Genomic DNA, 18,974 nt, shown 5'->3' on the forward strand with positions numbered 1-18,974 from the left:
TATTAATGTGTACATTATCTGCCCATAACAATTCAGGTGCAAGTTTATCATATGCGCACACTCATATTCCTGTCTGTAAAATAAGCATCAAACCAAGACTGAGTGGTGTGGGGAACCAGAGGGCGTCCTCACTTCTCTCCCCAAAATATCCTCCTTCCAGGTGAACAGGGAAAGACCATTGCAATCGGACCTTGACTCTGGGGGTGGATATGCGAGTGAGCATCACCTAGGTGGAGGAGACTTGGGGAGTGGGAATGAGGCATCCTTGGGTGAGACATGGTATCCCACTATTTCACTTTTCTAATGAATCTAATAATCCTGAGGCCTTTGTAGGTTATTACCAGTCCCTTCCCTATCTTTTACATAAATCATCTCCCAATGAAGCTCAGTCAAGAACTGGGACGAGGAAGAGACACCAGACCCATACATCCTCTCTATTGATTCTTACACACACACAAACACACTTTGGTACTTGGTCGAGGAAGATGCAACAAAGACTGACAACAGACTACAGAACTGACTCTGCGCAGTCTAGTTGCAGAGTACCTAATCAAGCTGGCAGGATATTTAAAGGCCAGCACTGGAACAGAGGAGGAGAGAGACGCTGTGTGGAAGAGAGGCCCCGAGAAGTCCAGAGAAGCAGGAGAGGGATACAGACCAAGCGCAGCAGGAAGCAAAATGGAAAGCAGGCCGGTGTGAGAAAGCTCTGCAGAGGAAATCTGTGCTTCTCTCTGAACTGGAGAAGCATCTGGAGCGGCCAGGTGAGAGCCGAAGGAGCATTGCCGAACAAAACAGAGAAGGGGCTGGCGAGTCACCGAAGCAGTGAGGTGTATTGGCTATACAGGCGGGCGAGAGTGAAGCGGTCCATGAAGCTGAGTGAGGACCGGCAGAACAGAGAAAGCATTCAGGAGACACGAGCAGTGCTGCAGAACCACACCATACGTCAGACATGCCAAACACCACCGGTAAGTCTGCCCAGGAGCACTGGGAGCCCCGGGGCGTACCAACAAGGGTTTCAATGGGAGAATTTGCCATATAGGACAAGCTGATGAAAGAAAGTGATTGCATTTATTTGAATTCCCATACTTACTCAATTTGGGGAAAATACAGAAGCAATACAAGGGTGAATGAATGAACTGTGATAAAACCAGAGGAAAGGTTGATGCAACTGAAGTAAATTGGTTATGCACCGACATGAAACGTATGTTAATAAACCAAGCTAAATAAGAAAGCATAAGTCAATGATTGAAATGAACATTGCCAAAAGTCAAGCAGATATTATTGCACAGTACTGACAGAATTGAATGGTTGAGTAAAGGAAACCTGCATGCAAGAGAAACCTGGCTAATGGGTGTCAGATGTTTTGATCAAGAAACAGTGAATAGTTTTCCTAGTAGCAGAGTGTACTGCAAAGCTTATGATGGCTGGTGCAAAAGAACTATAAACTGAGTTTCCTAGCAGAAGTGTGTACTGGGAAGTCTGTGTTGATCTTTGCAGGTGAAAGCCAATAAATAAGTAAATGCTGAAAAACAAATAATAATAAAGCATCAAGGGTACTTGAAAGGATAATGAGTTAAGCCTTGATGTGAAGCTAAAAATGTGGCAAAATACTGAATAAGCAGACCCAAGTACGGTGTCTGTTGCGTGACCTGTGATGATTGGACTGTGTGGTCCGACAACTGCGCCTAGACCGAATACCACCCACCTAAAGAAAAGCCATTTTGTGATTGAATAAAGGAAAACATGTGTGAATAGAAATTGAGGAACTGAACTTTATAAATTGGTGAAAGGTAACCAAACCTAGAGAGCTGGGAAGTATCCCAAAGAATTGTGTTCTTTTTTTTTAACACTGAATCTCCCAAGGAATTGTGTTATTTTGGAATATTGATAGACCTGAAAACTTGGGGAAGGGAACCCCCCCTTTTGTAACATGAACAGTTTAAACCTTGGAGAAGGAAACCCCCTTTTCCACCCAATAACTGGAAGAAACTTTTTCTTGAACACTTCACATTTGATGCCGAAATCCCCACAGATTGTATACGATTAGATGTGAGGGCAAGTATAGGTTTTGGACACAGACGTTTGATTTGGACTTCCTGACACAGACTATAATTTGTTTTATTTAGGTAGGGAAATCCCACCTTAGCATAGGGCAAGTTAAGCAACCCTCCTTTTTATTTTAATAAAGGTTTGTAGCCCAAACCCTTTTCAGTTGTCTACTTCGTGATGCCTTCACAGTGGTAAAATCTCAATCTCTGACCAAGGCCATACTCTTGTGGTTGTATGTGTTGTTACGCCCGATTATTTTCATCCCCAATGTTTCATTTTTGGATTTTCAGTTTTTAAACTCATAGCAGAAAAATGTTGTTGGGGGGGGGGGGGCTGAAGCACCCCATTTACACCAACCCTAAAGACACATTATCCCTTTCCTAAAGTAACTGTCTTTTTAAAAACGATATATTGCAGATTAACTTCTTGTTAATGAAAATTCTGCACTGAAAATGTGTGTTCAATATTCTGTGAAATCACTCGGTACCACTCACATGAGGGCAGTGCCAAAGGTTTACAATACCAGTCTTTTTAAAGAGACCAGGTGGGTTGGAGACCAGGTCTTCAGTTTAGCAAGTGTAGCAAGACTCACTTTTACCACTGACATTTATTTTATGAATGCTTTTTGGAACTGAAGGCAATATTTCTTTGATTAGATTTAATTTGGATTGCCGAGATTGTAAAATACTTGGGTGACATTTGGACATAGGTGAACTATTTTACTCTGAAGACGACGTCCAGGTATGGTCCTCATGACCCCCACACGACTCATCCTGAAGACAGACACGACAGATGCACCTCACTCTTAGGCCCTTCACTGCCATTATGGATGTATCACAGATGTGAGAAGGGACAAGTTACTTACCTGTAACTGTTGTTCTCCAGCATGGGTCTGGCATGGATTCACATGCTCATGAATATTCCCCATCGTCAGGCTGGGAATCCTCGGTAAAGAAAAAATCAGTATCAGTTTCATTTCTGATCGGTCTTTCGTAGTAGTAACCAATCACTGATCTCTGCGTCATACGGACCACAGCCAATGACTGCCCTCTACCTAAGCCCCGCCTCTGGCTGCCATTTTCAGATTTGGTAGCACGTGAAGTGGCAGTATGACCAAGTGAAGAGCCGCAGAGGGGTAGGCGGGAGGGTTCGCATGTGAATCCATGCCAGACCCATGCTGGAGAACAACAGTTACAGTTAAGTAACTTGTTCCTTCTCCAGCATGGGGTCTGGCATGGATTCACATGCTCATGAATAAAGAATACATAGCAGTACACACATGCACAACCACGGGAGGTGGCAAAGGCTCAACATTAAGCATTACCTCAAACTCAACATTAAACCTCCTCACCAGGCTCACCTTAGGCAAACAGGTTGCGCAGCACTGCTTGGCCGACCCTGGACTCCTCCCTGGAATCCCGATCGACGCAGTAGAATTTCGTGAAGGTGTGCGTCGACCTCCACGTAGCAGCCCTGCAGATGTCCAGCAAGGGCACACCAGATAGGAACGCCGTGGTAGCTGCGATCGCTCTGGTGGAATGGGCTCTCGGACGGCCAGGCAGCGGTCGGTTTGCCAACCGATGACAGTACATGATACAGCCGGAGAGCCATCTGGAAATGGAGGCCTTTGAGAGAGCCTTCCCCTGATTGACAGGTCCAAAGTTCACAAAAAGTTGTGACGTCTTCCGAAAACACTTTGTGTAGTCCACGTAGAACTTCAGCGCTCTAGCCACATCCTGCGAGTGCAAAGTCCTTTCGGCCGGCGACGAAGGCGACGGGAAGAAAACAGGCAACATCAAGGGTTCGTTGAGGTGGAAGTCCGACGGCACCTTGGGCATGAAGGAGGGGTGCGTCCTGAGCACTACCCTTGTGTCGTGAAAAGCCAAGTACGGGGGCTTGCAGGAAAGGGCCTGGATCTCTCCCACTCCTCGTGCGGAGGTGATGGCCACAAGAAACGCTGTTTTCCACGACAAGAACTTCAACGGAGCCGAGTGCAGAGGCTCGAACGGAGGTCCCATGAGCTTGCTCAGCACCACGTTGAGCTCCCACGCCGGGGCCGGAGCCTTCACTGGCGGGAACGATCTGAACAGTCCCTTCATGAATTCTTTCACCAGACGATGAGACCACAAAGACGTCCGCCCCGTGGTTCTGGTGTATCGGGAGATCGCAGCAAGATGAATCTTGATGGACGCGTGCGCCAGTCCAGCCTTGGCCAGCGTCAGAAGGTACGGCAGTACCTGGGGAGCCGTAATCCATAGAGGGTTAATCTTCTGTGCGTGGCACCAGACAGAGAACCTCTTCCATTTGTGTCCATAGCATTTAAGAGTGGAGGACGCCCTGGCCTTTGCAAGAACCTCTCTGCAGTCGGCCGGTATGTCGTATCCTCCAAACTCTAACGCTGCAGGAGCCAGGCCTGCAAGTTCAGCGACTTCGGGTCGTGATGAGGATGGCGCCTCCTTCCCTGGAGAGAAGATCCGCGTCCACTGGCAGCTTGATTGACGGGGACGCTGACAAGTCCAGAAGGTCCGGGAACCATATCTGCCTCGGCCACGCAGGTGCGACGAGGATCATCCTGCACCGTGACCTCTTGAGCTGGTTGATGAGCCGGATCAGCAATGGCAATGGAGGGAACGCGTATAGAAACAGGCCCTCCCAGGGGAATGAGAAAGCATCGCCCATGCTCCTCGGCTGGGGAAACCTGCTGGCGAACCTCCGGCACTTGGAGTTCGTCGCCGTCGCGAACAGATCGATCTGTGGAGTGCCCCACCGTCGGAAGAGGCGGTCCACTAGATCCTGTCGTAGTTCCCACTCGTGGCACGAGCGCAGCTCTCTGCTGAGCGAGTCGGCGATGGTGTTTTTTATCCCTGCCAGATGAAACGGCACCAGAAACATCCCTTGGGCGACGGCCCAATGCCACAGATCCTGCGCTTCCTTGGACAAGGCTGGGGATCTGGTACCGCCCTGCTTCCTGATGTAGAACATGGTGGTGGTGTTGTCGGTGAAGATCCTCACCACCTTGCCCTTGAGGGACGGAGGAAAGGACCTGAGGGCCCAAAACACTGCATGGAGCTCCAGGACGTTGATATGGAGGGACTTCTCCGTCGGAAGCCAAAGGCCTCTCGCGTGCAGATTTTCGGTGTGCGCTCCCCACCCTTCCAGGGAGGCATCCGTGGTCACTGTCTCCTGGTGGCCGGGGGTCTGGAAGTCCATGCCCGCCGTCAGATGCGCGCGGGTGCCCCACCACCGGATCGCTCGTCGGAAACTCTCATCGAGTGTGATCCTCTCCTCGAAGCTGCCCGTCGTCTGGATCCAACGCGCGTCCAGGAACTCCTGCAATGGGCGCATCCAGAGCCTGCACAGGCGGATGAGATAAATGCAAGAAGACATACCGAGGAGGGACTTGATGGACCTCACCCTGGCCGCGTCCGCAGCCAGCATCTGCTGCACCTTGCCCAAGATGGCCCTCGTCCTTTCCTCTGACGGAGAGGCCAGAAGCGACACTGTGTCGAGCTTTGCTCCCAGAAACAGTGCGTCTTGCACGGCCACCAGGTGGGACTTGGCGTAGTTTATGGAGAATCCCAGGTCCGTGAGTAGTTGGACGGTCCTTGCCGTGTGCTCCACGGTGAGCTCCTTCGTCTTTGCTCGGATGAGCCAGTCGTCCAGGTAGGGGTAGATGTGGATCCCCTCTCGGCGCAGCTGCGCTGCCACCGGTGCGAGGCACTTGGTGAACACCCTGGGTGCCGACCTCAATCCGAAGGGAAGGGCTTTGAACTGGTAGTGACGGCCTTGGACCACGAACCTGAGAAACATTCGGTGTCCCTTTAGGATGGGAATATGGAAGTAGGCATCCTCCAAATCCAACGACGACAGGAAATCGCCCTCCTCCAGTTGACCCAGGACGTGTTGGAGGGTGACAATCCGGAACTTCTGTGCCTTGATGAATTTGTTCAGTCGTCGTAGGTCCAGGATGGGACGCCATCCTCCCGTCTTCTTCTTCTTCACGAGGAAGTATCTTGAGTAAACTCCGGAGCCCCAAAGCCTCTTTGGGACGAGCTCGATGGCGCCCTTCTTGAGCATCGCCTTTACCTCCAAGAGAAGTTGAGGGACGTGATGTTCTTTCCTGGCCACAGGGGGGACGCGCGGGCACCTCTTTAGAAACTCGAGCGCGTGACCCTGAGCTAGGGCGTCCAGCACCCAACGGTCGGTGGAGATGGACTCCCACACGCTGACAAAGCTCGCCAGCCGGCCTCCCACCGGGGTGCTGCGGTGGGGGCCCAACCCCACGGCCGGCTCAGTCCTGCTTCGACAAGGCTTTGCCGCCTTGTCCTCCTTGGCGACGACGGCGGGGTCCGCCTGACTTGCCTCATCCCCTGTAAGCTTACTGTGACGAACGAGCCGCTTGACGGTAGGTGGAAAATCCGCCGCTGGAACCTTTGGAGGCACCCTGCTTGCCTCCGCCGCTCCGAAAGGGCGGCCGCCGTTGCTGGAGAACCCCGAGAGCCCGGGCCGTCTCCGTGTCCGCCTTGATGGCTTGAAGGGAATCGTCCACTGTTTTCCCAAACAAGTTGTTTCCGTCGAACGGCATGTCCAAGACTCTGGTCTGCACGTCCTGACGGAAGTCAGTAGCCTTGAGCCATCCACGCCGCCTAAGGCACACGCCGTTGCCCAACTGGCAAAATCCAGTGTCAGCGATGTCCGTCGCAATCGTAATGGCGTGGTCTGACGCCACCTCTCCTTCCTGCAAGATCTCTAGGGCTTCCGCCCTCTTGTCGTCTGGTAGGAAGTCCAGCAGGGGGCCCAGTTTGTACCACAACTCCCTGTCGTAGCGGGCTACGATAGCCAAGGCGTTGGCCGCCTTAATCGTCGTCGCTGCCGATGAGATGACTCTGCGTCCCATCGTGTCTAATTTCTTTCCCTCGCCATCCGGCGAGGAGGTCGACGTAGAGGCCGCGCCCCCCCGCTGCTTTCTTCCTGGCCGCCGCGAAGACGACTGAGTCCGGGGTCGGCTGTGCCCGAAGGCACAAGGGGCCGCGTCCGGGACCCGGTTCTTCTTCTCGTACCGATCCCTTCTAGCCGGCGTCTTGGATGGGTTCTTGAGGAGGGCGAGGCCCTCATCCCAAATATCGTCCAGTAGAGGTACAGAGAGGACCGTCTTCCTCTTGGCCTCGCGCCGTTGATAAAGGAAACCTTCCTTCTTCTCTTCCGGGCAGAGCTGGAAAAGCTCGGATGCCCTGGGGATCATGGAGTGAAACGATCCAATCTCGTCGGGCGGGGAAGCCCGGGTGGGAGGTGACGACGGGAGATCCTCGTCGTAAACCTCGTCGTATGTACCCATCGCGGCCGTGTCAGTCCCCGTATCATCCCCACGTGTCGTGGACGGGGAGGAGGGTTGAACAGGGCGCGATGGCTGAAAAGGAGGTGGAGAATGAATCCTTCTTCTCTTAGGTGGAGGGCTCCCAGAAGGGCCGGGCTCCGGGTCCCCCGTCGGGAGCGGTTCTTCCGTTGGTGGTAACGGCAGTCTTGTCCTTATCTCCGAGCATAAGGACTGTATAGCCAACAAAATGGCCGCCGAGTTGTCTTGCGGCACTGGTTGAGGGGAGTCCGACGGGCGGTCAGGAGCCCCGTCGGCACCCTCGACGTTCTCGTCGTCTCCTACGTCGGGGTCCCTCCCGACGGGCTGGTCTTCTTCCACACCAACGCCGTGGTTTAAGACTTCGATCAGCTCTTCCTCAGAGGTTGAGGCCGAATCCACGACGACCTCCTGCCCCCCTTTTTCTTCTCCGTTGGAGGTTTCACGGGGGTCCTGTCGATGGGCATGAAAGAGGACTCCCTCCGCGTTGGCAGGGATACTCTGGGCCCCGAGGTCGCCACCACTGGTGTAGCCTCCACAGGCTGAGCCAGGGCCGCCGCGACTGTCTCGATAGAGGCCTTGGCCGGATGGATTAAGGCTTTCACCACCTTAGGTGCACTCACCGCCTTCTCCTTGGGGGGAGGGTCACCGCCTCGCTTCCCCTCCGATGGGGCCTTCGAGCTCGACCGGGGTCTCTCCAGGAGCTTCGCCGGGTGCTCGGCCTTCCTCTTACCCGAGCCAGAGCGTTGGCTCGTGATTGATGGCGCCGGGGAGGATGCGCCCTGCCTGGCACCCGTAGAGCCTGACCGTTCGGCGCTCCCGGTGCCAGCGGACTCGCGGTGCTTGGCCTTCTGTTGGACCCCCGTCGCTGGGGCGCCCTCAAAGGTCTTAGAAGACCGCTCGGACTTCTTCTTCTCGCCTGACGGGCTCTTTCCTTCCAGCCAGTTGGCGAGACGTTGATGGAGGTTCTTCATGGTCCGCTCCGACATATTGCCGCAAAACGCACAGTCCTTCTCCACGTGCGTCTTGTCCTCATGGGGGCGCCCTCATAAAGGCAAAGGGAGTGTTCGTCCTCCTTAAAGACATTCTGGAAGCTGGCATCCAGGGCAGACCCTGAACAGCTTTCCGGTCGTCGAGCTTCCCTTCTCCTGGGCCATGTCCGAGATGGGCCTGAGAAACTTCTGGAGTCCTCCAAAAGCATGGCTCGACGAAATCTTCACCTTTGAGGGGCGTAGACGAATCCGACACGGGTCCCCGTTAATCGGATGAAGAAACGGTGGAGCTTGAGGCTCTTTTAACCGAAAAAAGAGAAATTATTCTGAGAAAAAACATGAAAAAAGCACTAACGCTCGAGAGCAATAGCACGAGGATCCCAACACTTGAACGTGCGGTAAAAATCTGAAGATGGCGGCCAGAGGCGGGGCTTAGGTAGAGGGCAGTCATTGGCTGTGGTCAGTATGACGCAGAGATCAGCGATTGGTTACTACTACGAAAGACAGATCAGAAACGAAACTGATACTGATTTTTTCTTTACCGAGGATTCCCAGCCTGACGACGGGGAATATTCATGAGCATGTGAATCCATGCCAGACCCCATGCTGGAGAAATGTTATTCTCAGACAGCCATTCAGGCCATTCCCAATTGATGATATGGAGGAGATGGAGATGCCACCAATAAAATAAGTCGACTGATTGCAAATCAAGAAATCATCAACAATGTCCTCACTGACATCAAGACATAGCAATGAACATGCATTAGTTTGTTGCATAGAGACACGAAAGAAATGCTTACGACTCACACAGGTAAATGGCAGACATACATACCTCTATATATTTTCTGTCCCTTTGTGTGTGCTCTGAGGCCCATGGGTGTGTTCGCCAAAGCTGAACCACAAGACGCCAAAGTATACATATACCAAGCTTGCACATGGTCGACTGCCACTAACATGGAACAGCCATAAGGACAAATATGGAAGGTATAGGCCCACCAAAGTGAATGAGGAAGGGGAGGCAGGCTTCGAGTACATGGAAGGGCTGGCATGATTGCTGCAGCCAGCGGCAAGCAGAACGATGCACGCAGCCAAGGATGAGTGGAGACGGCAATGTTCTTGGTTACCAAGACAATATGTCACATGCAAGAAATTCAGACTAGAATCCTCATAATTACAGGCATGAGAGCTCTATTTCATGGTCTCAACGCACGTGACTCAGCAGAGCAAGACAATGCCCATTCAATCAAGGTAGACAGAGAGAAACTGTTCACACCAAATCAGAGATGGAGAGATACAAGTGTTGCTCATGAACTGCCAACTGAATGCACGCTCTCAGGCTTAGGTGATCAGAGATGGCAACATTAGGGAACGCACAGCACCTCCATGTTCATTCTCATTGTCTTGAAAAGGTACACTCAGCCTGGTAACCGTCCAGGGACCCAGGGCTGGGAGGACACATTCTGCCCAATCTGGAGTAACCTTTCACGTGAAGATATATGTTGCCAATGGTCCCTCTGAAACCCTGCAACATTATTAATACACGCAGAGGTGGTCCCAGCAGGAGCCACCAGATATGCCTACACCATAGTATAATTAACCCTTATAGCATACATATATAATTCACCTAAACTGACCAATGTGAATGACCGATCAGTTTCGAGGGACGGAACTTGGTTTTGTGGCTTCACACCTGGATAAAACCGGGTGACATGCTCAGAAGACAAGAACCCTGGAGAATTCATGTTTTTCTAGGGTGATCCCGGTGTCTTTATTACATAATAAATACAGTACATGTTTCCCCATGGTTGAGTCTTCTGTTCTTGGCTGGTAACTCTGGTGACTGTTATAGGGCCGCTGCTGCTCCTTGACAACTGTAGAAGATATTTTGAAGGTTCTAATAAGAATACATTCTATATGACGTAAGCCAGAATACATTTCGGGATCCAAAATAATAAAAAATAAACACATTTTTAAAAAATGTGAACATTTCACCACGCGTGTAGTTAGAGGGAAATGATAATGGAGGAAGAATGCTTATACCGGTTATACTCATTTACAAATCTTGCTAAATGACATTACCAGCAAGAAAGCTTCTAAATTTACCAGAAAAGAGTAGCAATTTCGGTTGGGTGATATTGTAGGTAAATATGTGCTCTGTAAAGCGCTATATAAATAACACATCATTATTATTGTTAAGATGGATTTCTGAACTCTGTCCTGGAGGGGCAGAGGTTCAGAAGGCCAGCCTAGTTTCTTGGAACAGGGTAACCTCTGGGCAAGCCAGACCAATCAGGGTAGCGATGGCGGCGGTCTAGACTAGGTCTCAAGAGGGGTGAGGGTGACTGAAAGCCCGCAATCAGCACACAAAGAAAGGACGCTTACAAATTACTCCAAGCAGGTGTTATATTAAAAATATAGACACATTTATTACAAGGCCTTTGTAATATTGACCATAGTACAGAATCGCGGTAAAACTCAAGTAAACCAACACATCACAATCAAATACAATATATATACAATTAACGAAGGGTCTAAAGAGTTCGAAGCACGAAATATGCAGACCTCCTAGATGGGGAGGAAAACAGGCAGTGCAAGTAATCGTTAGACCCAGTTCGCCTTCAAAGGCCACCTAACTAGAAGGAAGTCCGAGCCCTACGAAGAGTGGAGCCTTGTGCTCAAAAGTACCTGCACACGCTGGTGCCAACGGGCCAAGGGGAGTCTCTTCAAGGAAATCATGCAGTTCAGAGCGGTGAACAAATGAGGACGAACATATCTCCGCTACTCAAGCGCGGCCTCCACTTGCAGGCAGAAGCAAAGCGCGAATGCGAAAAAGGCGTGCTGTTTAACACAGCGTGGAAAAGCTACCGGTTCTAAGCGTTGCTACTCACCGGTCCCCGATGAAGGCAGAACCAGGCTTCTCCGCGTCAGTTTCAGTGCTGGCAGGTTCAGATACAAGCAGGGGACGTCTCGGCGTAGTGTAGATTCCGCGGCAGCAGAAGTTAGAGTTGAGGATGTCCCAAATGCAGTGAACCCGCACAGATTGTTACCACAGCAGGGCAACGCAGCGGCCGTGTGTATTTCAGCTCAATGCACACTTCTCACTTCAGACCTGGGAATGCCAAGTGTACGAATCATGTGAGAGTGCTACGGACTCAGAATACAGCAGCAACCTGACGGCAGTGACAGCGCAAGGCTCCTGGGTAGGCTGGTCAGTCCACTGGATGGCCCAGGGACGCTTCCGAAGGCTTACGTGCAGGAGATGATGAAGATGCCGAGAATAGTTGTTCCCACTATGCCAAAGGGTCGAAGTACCAGTACAGGCCTTCTCGTTCGATCAGAGGCAGAATGGTCTCACAGGGCGACAGCAGTGCAGAGGAGCAGTCCTTCAGCGGGTCAACAGCGATTCTTCAGCTCAGCCTCTTAGTTGCAGGATACTTGCCTCCTTTTTCCGTCGTTCGTGAGAACTCAGGAGATCGACATGGTAGTGGTGTTTCCAGCCTCCTCTTATCCAGAGTTCCCTTTGCGCCAAAACGGAGAGGACCCAATGGGAGATCTGCTCACAAAACACTCACACCATACGTGGACCTATCTCGGACCACGGTGGTCCCAAGCAGTCAAGACACACTAGACTCTCTGGCACCCAGGATGTGTATTGGGACCAGACATTCCAGCCCACATCCTGAAGGCACACACAAGGCATGCAGAAGCCCGCAAAAGCATCTGTGTTTCGCGGGAAAGTACATGCCCAAATAAGGATGGCCCCGGGTAGGCTCGACCTGGGGAAGGTGAAGGGGCAAGCCGGTCAACTGACAGGACAAAGAACCTCGTGGCATGGCCATTTTGGAAGCCAGGCCACCCATTTTGGCCAAACGCAAGAAGCGCGGTTAACAGGGCAAAAGTGAGTTCAAAACACAAAGAAATGATCGCTGCCACGAGTCCCGTCCGTGACATACTTGCACAGTTCGTTATAAATCCATCGAGCGTTCCTAGGGCCTGTAGAATGACTAGAGACCCAAGAGCGCAGTAATGTAAGTTACGGTGCACTCTTGTGCCATGTTGCGCGAAAGCTGCAACATGAGAAAAGAACTACGGAAAACAACGTTTCCCGGTACTGACAGTCTTAAGGACATGTCAGTTTCCCCGTAGGAATGAAGCGAAAGCCCAGAGGAGTGCGGCGGAAGGCTGCGCTGCTCTGGCAAAGTCTAGATAAGGGTGTAAAACAACAGCAAAAGGTTTGGGGGTTGCCACATGGAAGGAAAATTACCTACAATATCAAATCTTTCCTAACAATTATCATTAAATATGTACGCATTCTTTCAATTTAAGTGTACTCCTCAGCTACACACCATTTTAAAAATGTGGCAAAATCTCAATGTCAATCACAATCCGGGAATTTCATCTAAGGACTTGTGGTGGTGAAAATGATTCCTTAATGATTTGCCCACACCCTATGCATCGATAGCTTTCCTGTTGTACATATTCTACACTGCTAACAGTTCAAAATGCATATATTTATGTGTGTCTCCATGCTAAATGGCACTCGCAAGTGCTCTACAAATGTAATATTAGGGCAGGAGCACGAAGCACATCACACTCTGGTTGAGATGTTGCCTTTAATTTCTCTACAAAGAGAACAGGTTTGCACATGAGTGAGAATTCTCCTTAGCTCTCAGCCCAGACGTCAGAAAGACCAACTTACCACAACAGAAGTGCAATGGTCTGAATGAGAAAACTTGCAAGGGTACACTGGCAGAAATAAAAAGGGCGTCTAGGATGGCTAGCAAACTAGGCAAGGCAAGCAACACTGCTTTGGTACTAAGAGAGGTAAGCAAATCATTGCAGCCCCACTCAGCAGAGTTGCTGACTGGGCTAACCATAAGGCACGGAGTTACTAAAATGATGTCTGGGGCTAAATGTTGACATTTTCAAAACAACATGCTACAATAAAGAACTTCAAAGAAAAATGCGCTTACACATGGGTTTTGGAAAGCGTATTCAGGCAATAAACGGTTGCCGATCTACTGGTCTACGCTTGGCTGGTCAAGTTAAGAGGCCAACATCAACAACTGAATCAAGACCGGCATCCCGGGATCATGGGTAACTCTTTGTGGATGGCACCCAGACACTGTCTTTGCAGGCAAGCAGCCCAAGTCACTGATGGAACAAGTAGAGCTCCACCCTGAAGTATCTTGCAGAGCAGCTGAATACCATGTGTTGCCTGCATCAATTTCAAATATCACGGCTGGCCAGCATGTGCCTTGAAAGTCACACAAAGCGGGCTGAGGACAATTGTTAAGAAACTCTGCCCTCACCATCAAAGGTGTCGAGCATTTGATGTATGCCAAGGGCGTAACTAGGGAGAGGATAGATTTGATAAGGAGGGCAGAGAGTCTAATTCCTAAAAATCCAGGTATGCAGAATATAGATCAATGCAATACATGTGGGTTGAAGTAGTTTCAGGGTTCGAAATTGAGAGAAGCTAAGAGCCATTTAGCTCCTGCTTGCAGCCTAGTAGAGCCTCGTTGGTTTGACACCAACAACTACCAGGAGCCACTTTTGGCTCTCAAGGCCAAATTATGTTAAACACCCATGTGAATTTAACTCTATATGTTTGGGACAATCAATAAACAAACATTGGGACACATGTACACAACCAGCATAAGGGGTTATAAATAATGGACAACATACGTTTTCATTTACATGAAAGTTAGATTTGCGGAACACAGTGTACTAGCTCCTCGTTCCCCAGTGGTAGATCGAGGTCACTGGTTAAGACTACATGCTCAGAAGCTGATTTTAGCGGCTGCTTACCCAATCTTATTTTCGAGCCCCGAGTTCCATTATTTTGGACATTAAATGAAGCAATATTAAAAGCACATCTCAACTCTTGTTCCTGCAAATGTTCAAGTGTTATTATAGATCTGACCCTTTAAAGCCGAAATGTGAAAAACATTTCTGCCAACGTTTTTATATTTCCGCAGGAAATTTGGACTCCCTCACCAGTTCAACTTATTTGCTATGGAAATAAGTAATCGCGGGATGGATAGAGCAGTAAAGGGTACACATGACCACATACTCAGTCCCCTCATGATTTCTCTGGCAGGGAAAAGCCAAAAATTACACGAACATCCATTGGTTTGTTAATATATCATGGCTTGTGCATAATGGATTCCTGTACAGTGTTGCATGAGGATGCAGATTTTAAATGACATTTAAATTTATTTTGCACATAAGTAAGTGTGCGGCATAGGTATGCTTGTTGCCGACCTGTGCATATGCCCTATGCACCCCTTGTTAGGCCATCTCACCTATCATTCCAAAAGAATAACATTGTTTTCAGCAGCTTAAGTCTTTTAGGCTTAACATTGCACGCTAATTTGATTAGCAAATAAAGATTTGCATCATCTTGCCCTGCCAGGAGGCTTTTTTTCTCACTCTGGCTGGCTCGGTGTGTGATCGGTTATATGAACATTAATAAAGCAAGCAAAATTACTTAACACAGACACACGAATTTAAATGTTTTGAACACATGTAGCTGGATATTAATGCAGGGGAAGCCCCCCCCCACCCAAAGCCCACAACCTTACATATAACCCCAAACCATGCCCCATCTATTTTTCGGGTGAAATGCAGTAAAAGAAAAAAGGTATTGTATCAAACATTGAAGACAGACACAAGTGATCACATTTCAAGGGTGTTTATTCAACTTCAATGGGTTGGTAAAACGCCTATCTAAACCTAAATCTAAAGATGGGAGCAAGCTACAACCATCAAATACTAATGATAACACAGTCCTAGTGGAGCCTGTAAAAATAAAAAGGGCCTATACTAATTAACCTACTTCCAATTCTTACTTCTAAATACAAAATGGTGTGGGATAATAATGTATGCAAAAGAAGTGTTCAAGAAATTATATGTCAGTATAGTTGAGCAGTTAACTTCCCTTCCCCATATTTTCAGCACGGGTCAAGGAGGCACGTATAGGCTTCGCGCACACACTCTAGCATCTTGGCCACAAGATAACAGTTTAACATATAGGAATCAGAGCCTTCTGCCAAAGTTTCTCTCGCAATGACAGTCTCATCACAAAGGGCCTGATGCAGCAAATAAAACACAAATGTTCCTTTCCTTTGTCAGGATTTCACTTTCACAAGTTGAAGACTGGTCTCCCTCCTTTGGACTCGGGCCAGGGGTCCCCCTCGTACGGGCTCAGACCACTTTTCCACAATGTTCACAATTTGGTCTCCCTCGTTCGAGCTCGGACCATGGATCCCCTTATTCGGGCTCAGATCCCTTTCCACAATATTCGCAAGATCTCCCTCTTTGGGGCTTGGACCATGGATCCATGTTGTTCGGGCTCAGAACCCCTTTTGATACCAGAATCAAAGACTTTAAAATGTGCGATGGGTTTTGCTTATATCGTTGCAGGATCACTTCAATTTACTTCACACAATTTACACTTCACACCAATCTTTTGCTTAAGTTTCCTTTTGTCAGGATACTGTACAGAGACCTTCAATTGAGCACATTCACAGTGCTGGACCACTGTCAGCGGTATTGTATCTTTTTCTTCTAATGTTCAAATATTCACCAGCAATTTAGCTTCCCTGTCTTTCATCAAATGTGTTAAACAATGTACTTTCCAGCACTCACTTTACAATGTTGTTGCTTGCAACCTTGACTACAACACAGACCGGTCTGTTATCTGTCGCCCCAACTCATTGGCTGTATTGTTCCCTGTCGTCTTGGAATCCAGGACGATACCGCAGCATCTGCTGCTCCTTCCCGCCTTGGTCAGTTAAGCGGGAGGACCCTCGAGATCTCCGACACACAATGCAGGATTCTTTAGCCTTGTCTCCTGGTCTTACTTTCAAGAAACTTTCAAGGCAGAAAACGTAACTGCTTCCTATTAAAAAGTTCAAGGGTGTTGCCCCTCGAATGATCCTCTGGTGCCTGGCCGTATTTTTCCCCCTTGTTCAACTGCCAACACGAAACTGCTGTACCTTCGTGTGTTTTGCCTCGCTCAGAGTGTGCTCTTGTGCTCCGCCTTTTATCCGTGTGGGGAAGTGTAATGGAAGTCAGGTGTGAGTGATTGTCAATAATAGCCTGACCTCGCCTGATCATGTACACGGCTTGGGTGTGAATCTGTTTTGTCCCAGAGCGGGCTGTCTGTATAAAAGTGTTCATGAAGGAAAAGGATTGTGTTTGGGGGGGAAAGAGGGTTGAGTTTTCTAAATATCCCATCTGGTAGGATGGGACAAAGGTGTTACAGGGAAAAGAGGGATACTGCATCTCATCATCTGGTGTCGCACTCCCACTCCCCGTGGACCCCATACCCAGGTGATCCTGCCGCACTGGTACACCCCCAGGAACTGGATCCAAAAGCAATGATTGAGTCCTGGCCACCTGGATGACAAGTCACCGGGTATTAGCGGATGAGATACATTCTGGCCTCTCACAGGAGTCACAGGCAGATAGAAGCCGTAAATAAAAACACCACAATATAAGCACGTAAAATTGTTACCTGATCATTGCTTTCATATCATCACAGGGAAAATATCAGGCCTAGTTTAAGATTTCACACAATTTACAGGACATCTTCACACTATAAAGCCCTGACAAAACTTAATAATCACTGTAGTCCGGTTTCATTTTAGCTTCCTTGATTGAGAATAGAGGCTTCCGTCCATAATTGGTGATATCCACTCCCACGAGCCATTTGCTGTGCGTAACCCGACTCTCTACATGTTTTGCAAGCAAGTCTACAAAGGCTTAAGGTCAGATTCTGTGCATAGTCTAAAATCACTTATGCTTTTTAACCTATAGTCAAAGCAGCTTGTATTCAGGCAAAGAAACAAACTGGTTTATTGTTGGAAGACATTGGATGGACCCACAATTAGAATTACAACTATACGACAGGAAGACCACTAGTCCCAGAGCTGCCATAAGAAGCAGGCAGACAACCCAAAGAACCAGGTATTGAAACACTGGTTTCTCCGCATCTGCTTATTAATATAAGCAAAGAAACCATTGACTGCTTACAAATGACGTCTGTGCAATTTATTTCACAAATTCAACCATTGCCGTCCAGGAGTTGCACAGAGAAGCCAGCCTTAAAATCTTCAGTACGCATTCTCATTTCGACCTAATACAATTTCTGCCTAATGGATCACAATTTCACGTTGCAAGTGTTCTATGACAGATGTAACAATGTTGGATTTCTTATGAATATTCTATATAGAAATTAAAGATCACCCAAACTTCAGTAAACTCTGCGCCATAACCACCAAAACAATTTGTTAACTGGGAGAAGTTTATCTACTAGAGTCCAAAATCAACACTCAGCAAAAGCAAAGAAAATGTGCCCAGTTTTTGCATAAACTGTAAAATCGGTGCCAAGAATTTAGCTATAGCAATAACAAAGCAAACAAGATTTTGCTTGCAAACATTTTTTGAGCGGGGTTACTGAACCACAGCATGTCTTTTAATCCAACAACCAGATACGAGATAACAGTAGAACTTTTCTGGGACCCACCTTCCTTCCTATAGCCAACCATACATGGGGACGCAACCATAAGAATTCCAATGGGTGGGATAAAATCCTCATTCGCTCACTATCTGGCAAGATGGTGACCACCAAAGCATTTTGGTGTAGGGCCGTCAGATTTAGTAGTCCCTGCATTAAGCAGCATCAAGTGTATGTGCACACCCAACTCTACAATGATGTACTTTTGAACCGTGGTTGAAAGACCTTTGAGATACTGTTGTCAAACTTCAGATCAATGCACAGATTTCTTAATCACTGCTACCAAGCAAAAACATGAAAACACAAACTCACAAAATCTCCTGGGCAAACGGAAGTAACACCATTTTTGCAACATTAGTAAACCAAAGCTGAGACATTGGATAATTGGACCTGTAATTAAGATGCCTGTGTCCACCTTCAGAGGTTTCTGAAATCTGAAAGCCACGTTTACCACACGTGAGCTGCTGCCCCTCAGTGTCAACCATTTTTCCAGTAATGCATGCTAAAATAAGAGGTTTGTCAGCAAATATACAACTTGGATAGAGAACTTCTAAAGAATTCCACTGCTCCAAAGGCACTTAAAATTCAGCATATCAGCTCTACATTCACTAGGAAAACTCAAGTAAAAAAATAGAAATGTCCTTGTGCATCAGGAAATCATTCAAACAATGACTATTATTTCACATCTCCTTCGATCTCCTTGCAGATAACTATAGGGCGAGATTGTGGAGCATTGCATTCCCACAGTGTGTGGACACAGCAGGGGCAGCCTCAGTCTCTCCACACAGGAAAACCACAGGCTGACAACACGGCCAATCTCCTACCGTTCTGAGCCTCCTCGCCTGCATGAAATGCAGAGTTGCGTGCTTTAGCCTCACTAGTTCAGCATTCAGAACCTGAAATATTTCACAACGAAAAACTTGCAACAAACGATCACAAATAATCAAAATTCACTTACTACTGCGCGCAGTCTATCAGCTGGTATTCATTTGACCTCTCATAGCAAGCCTTCACGCCATCATCATCCCAGAGTTTCTGTGCATGTTCAAAGAATTCC

The 18,974-nt window shown here is 48.5% G+C and overlaps 1 protein-coding gene across 2 annotated transcripts in view; it reads right to left on the bottom strand.

Annotated features, from left to right (window-relative positions):
• Window positions 1-18,974, bottom strand: part of GNAL (G protein subunit alpha L) — a 1,214,381-nt gene that overhangs the window by 347,841 nt on the left and 847,566 nt on the right. For both annotated transcript variants that reach the window (XM_069620481.1, XM_069620482.1), the window contains exon 5: window positions 18,876-18,973. In XM_069620481.1, the coding sequence (XP_069476582.1) occupies window positions 18,876-18,973 (98 nt within the window). The remainder of the gene's footprint in view (window positions 1-18,875; window position 18,974) is intronic.

This window comes from Ambystoma mexicanum, chromosome 5q (genome assembly GCF_040938575.1).
Source record: "Ambystoma mexicanum isolate Mex_15411 chromosome 5q, UKY_AmexF1_1, whole genome shotgun sequence".
Lineage (NCBI taxonomy): Eukaryota > Metazoa > Chordata > Amphibia > Caudata > Ambystomatidae > Ambystoma > Ambystoma mexicanum.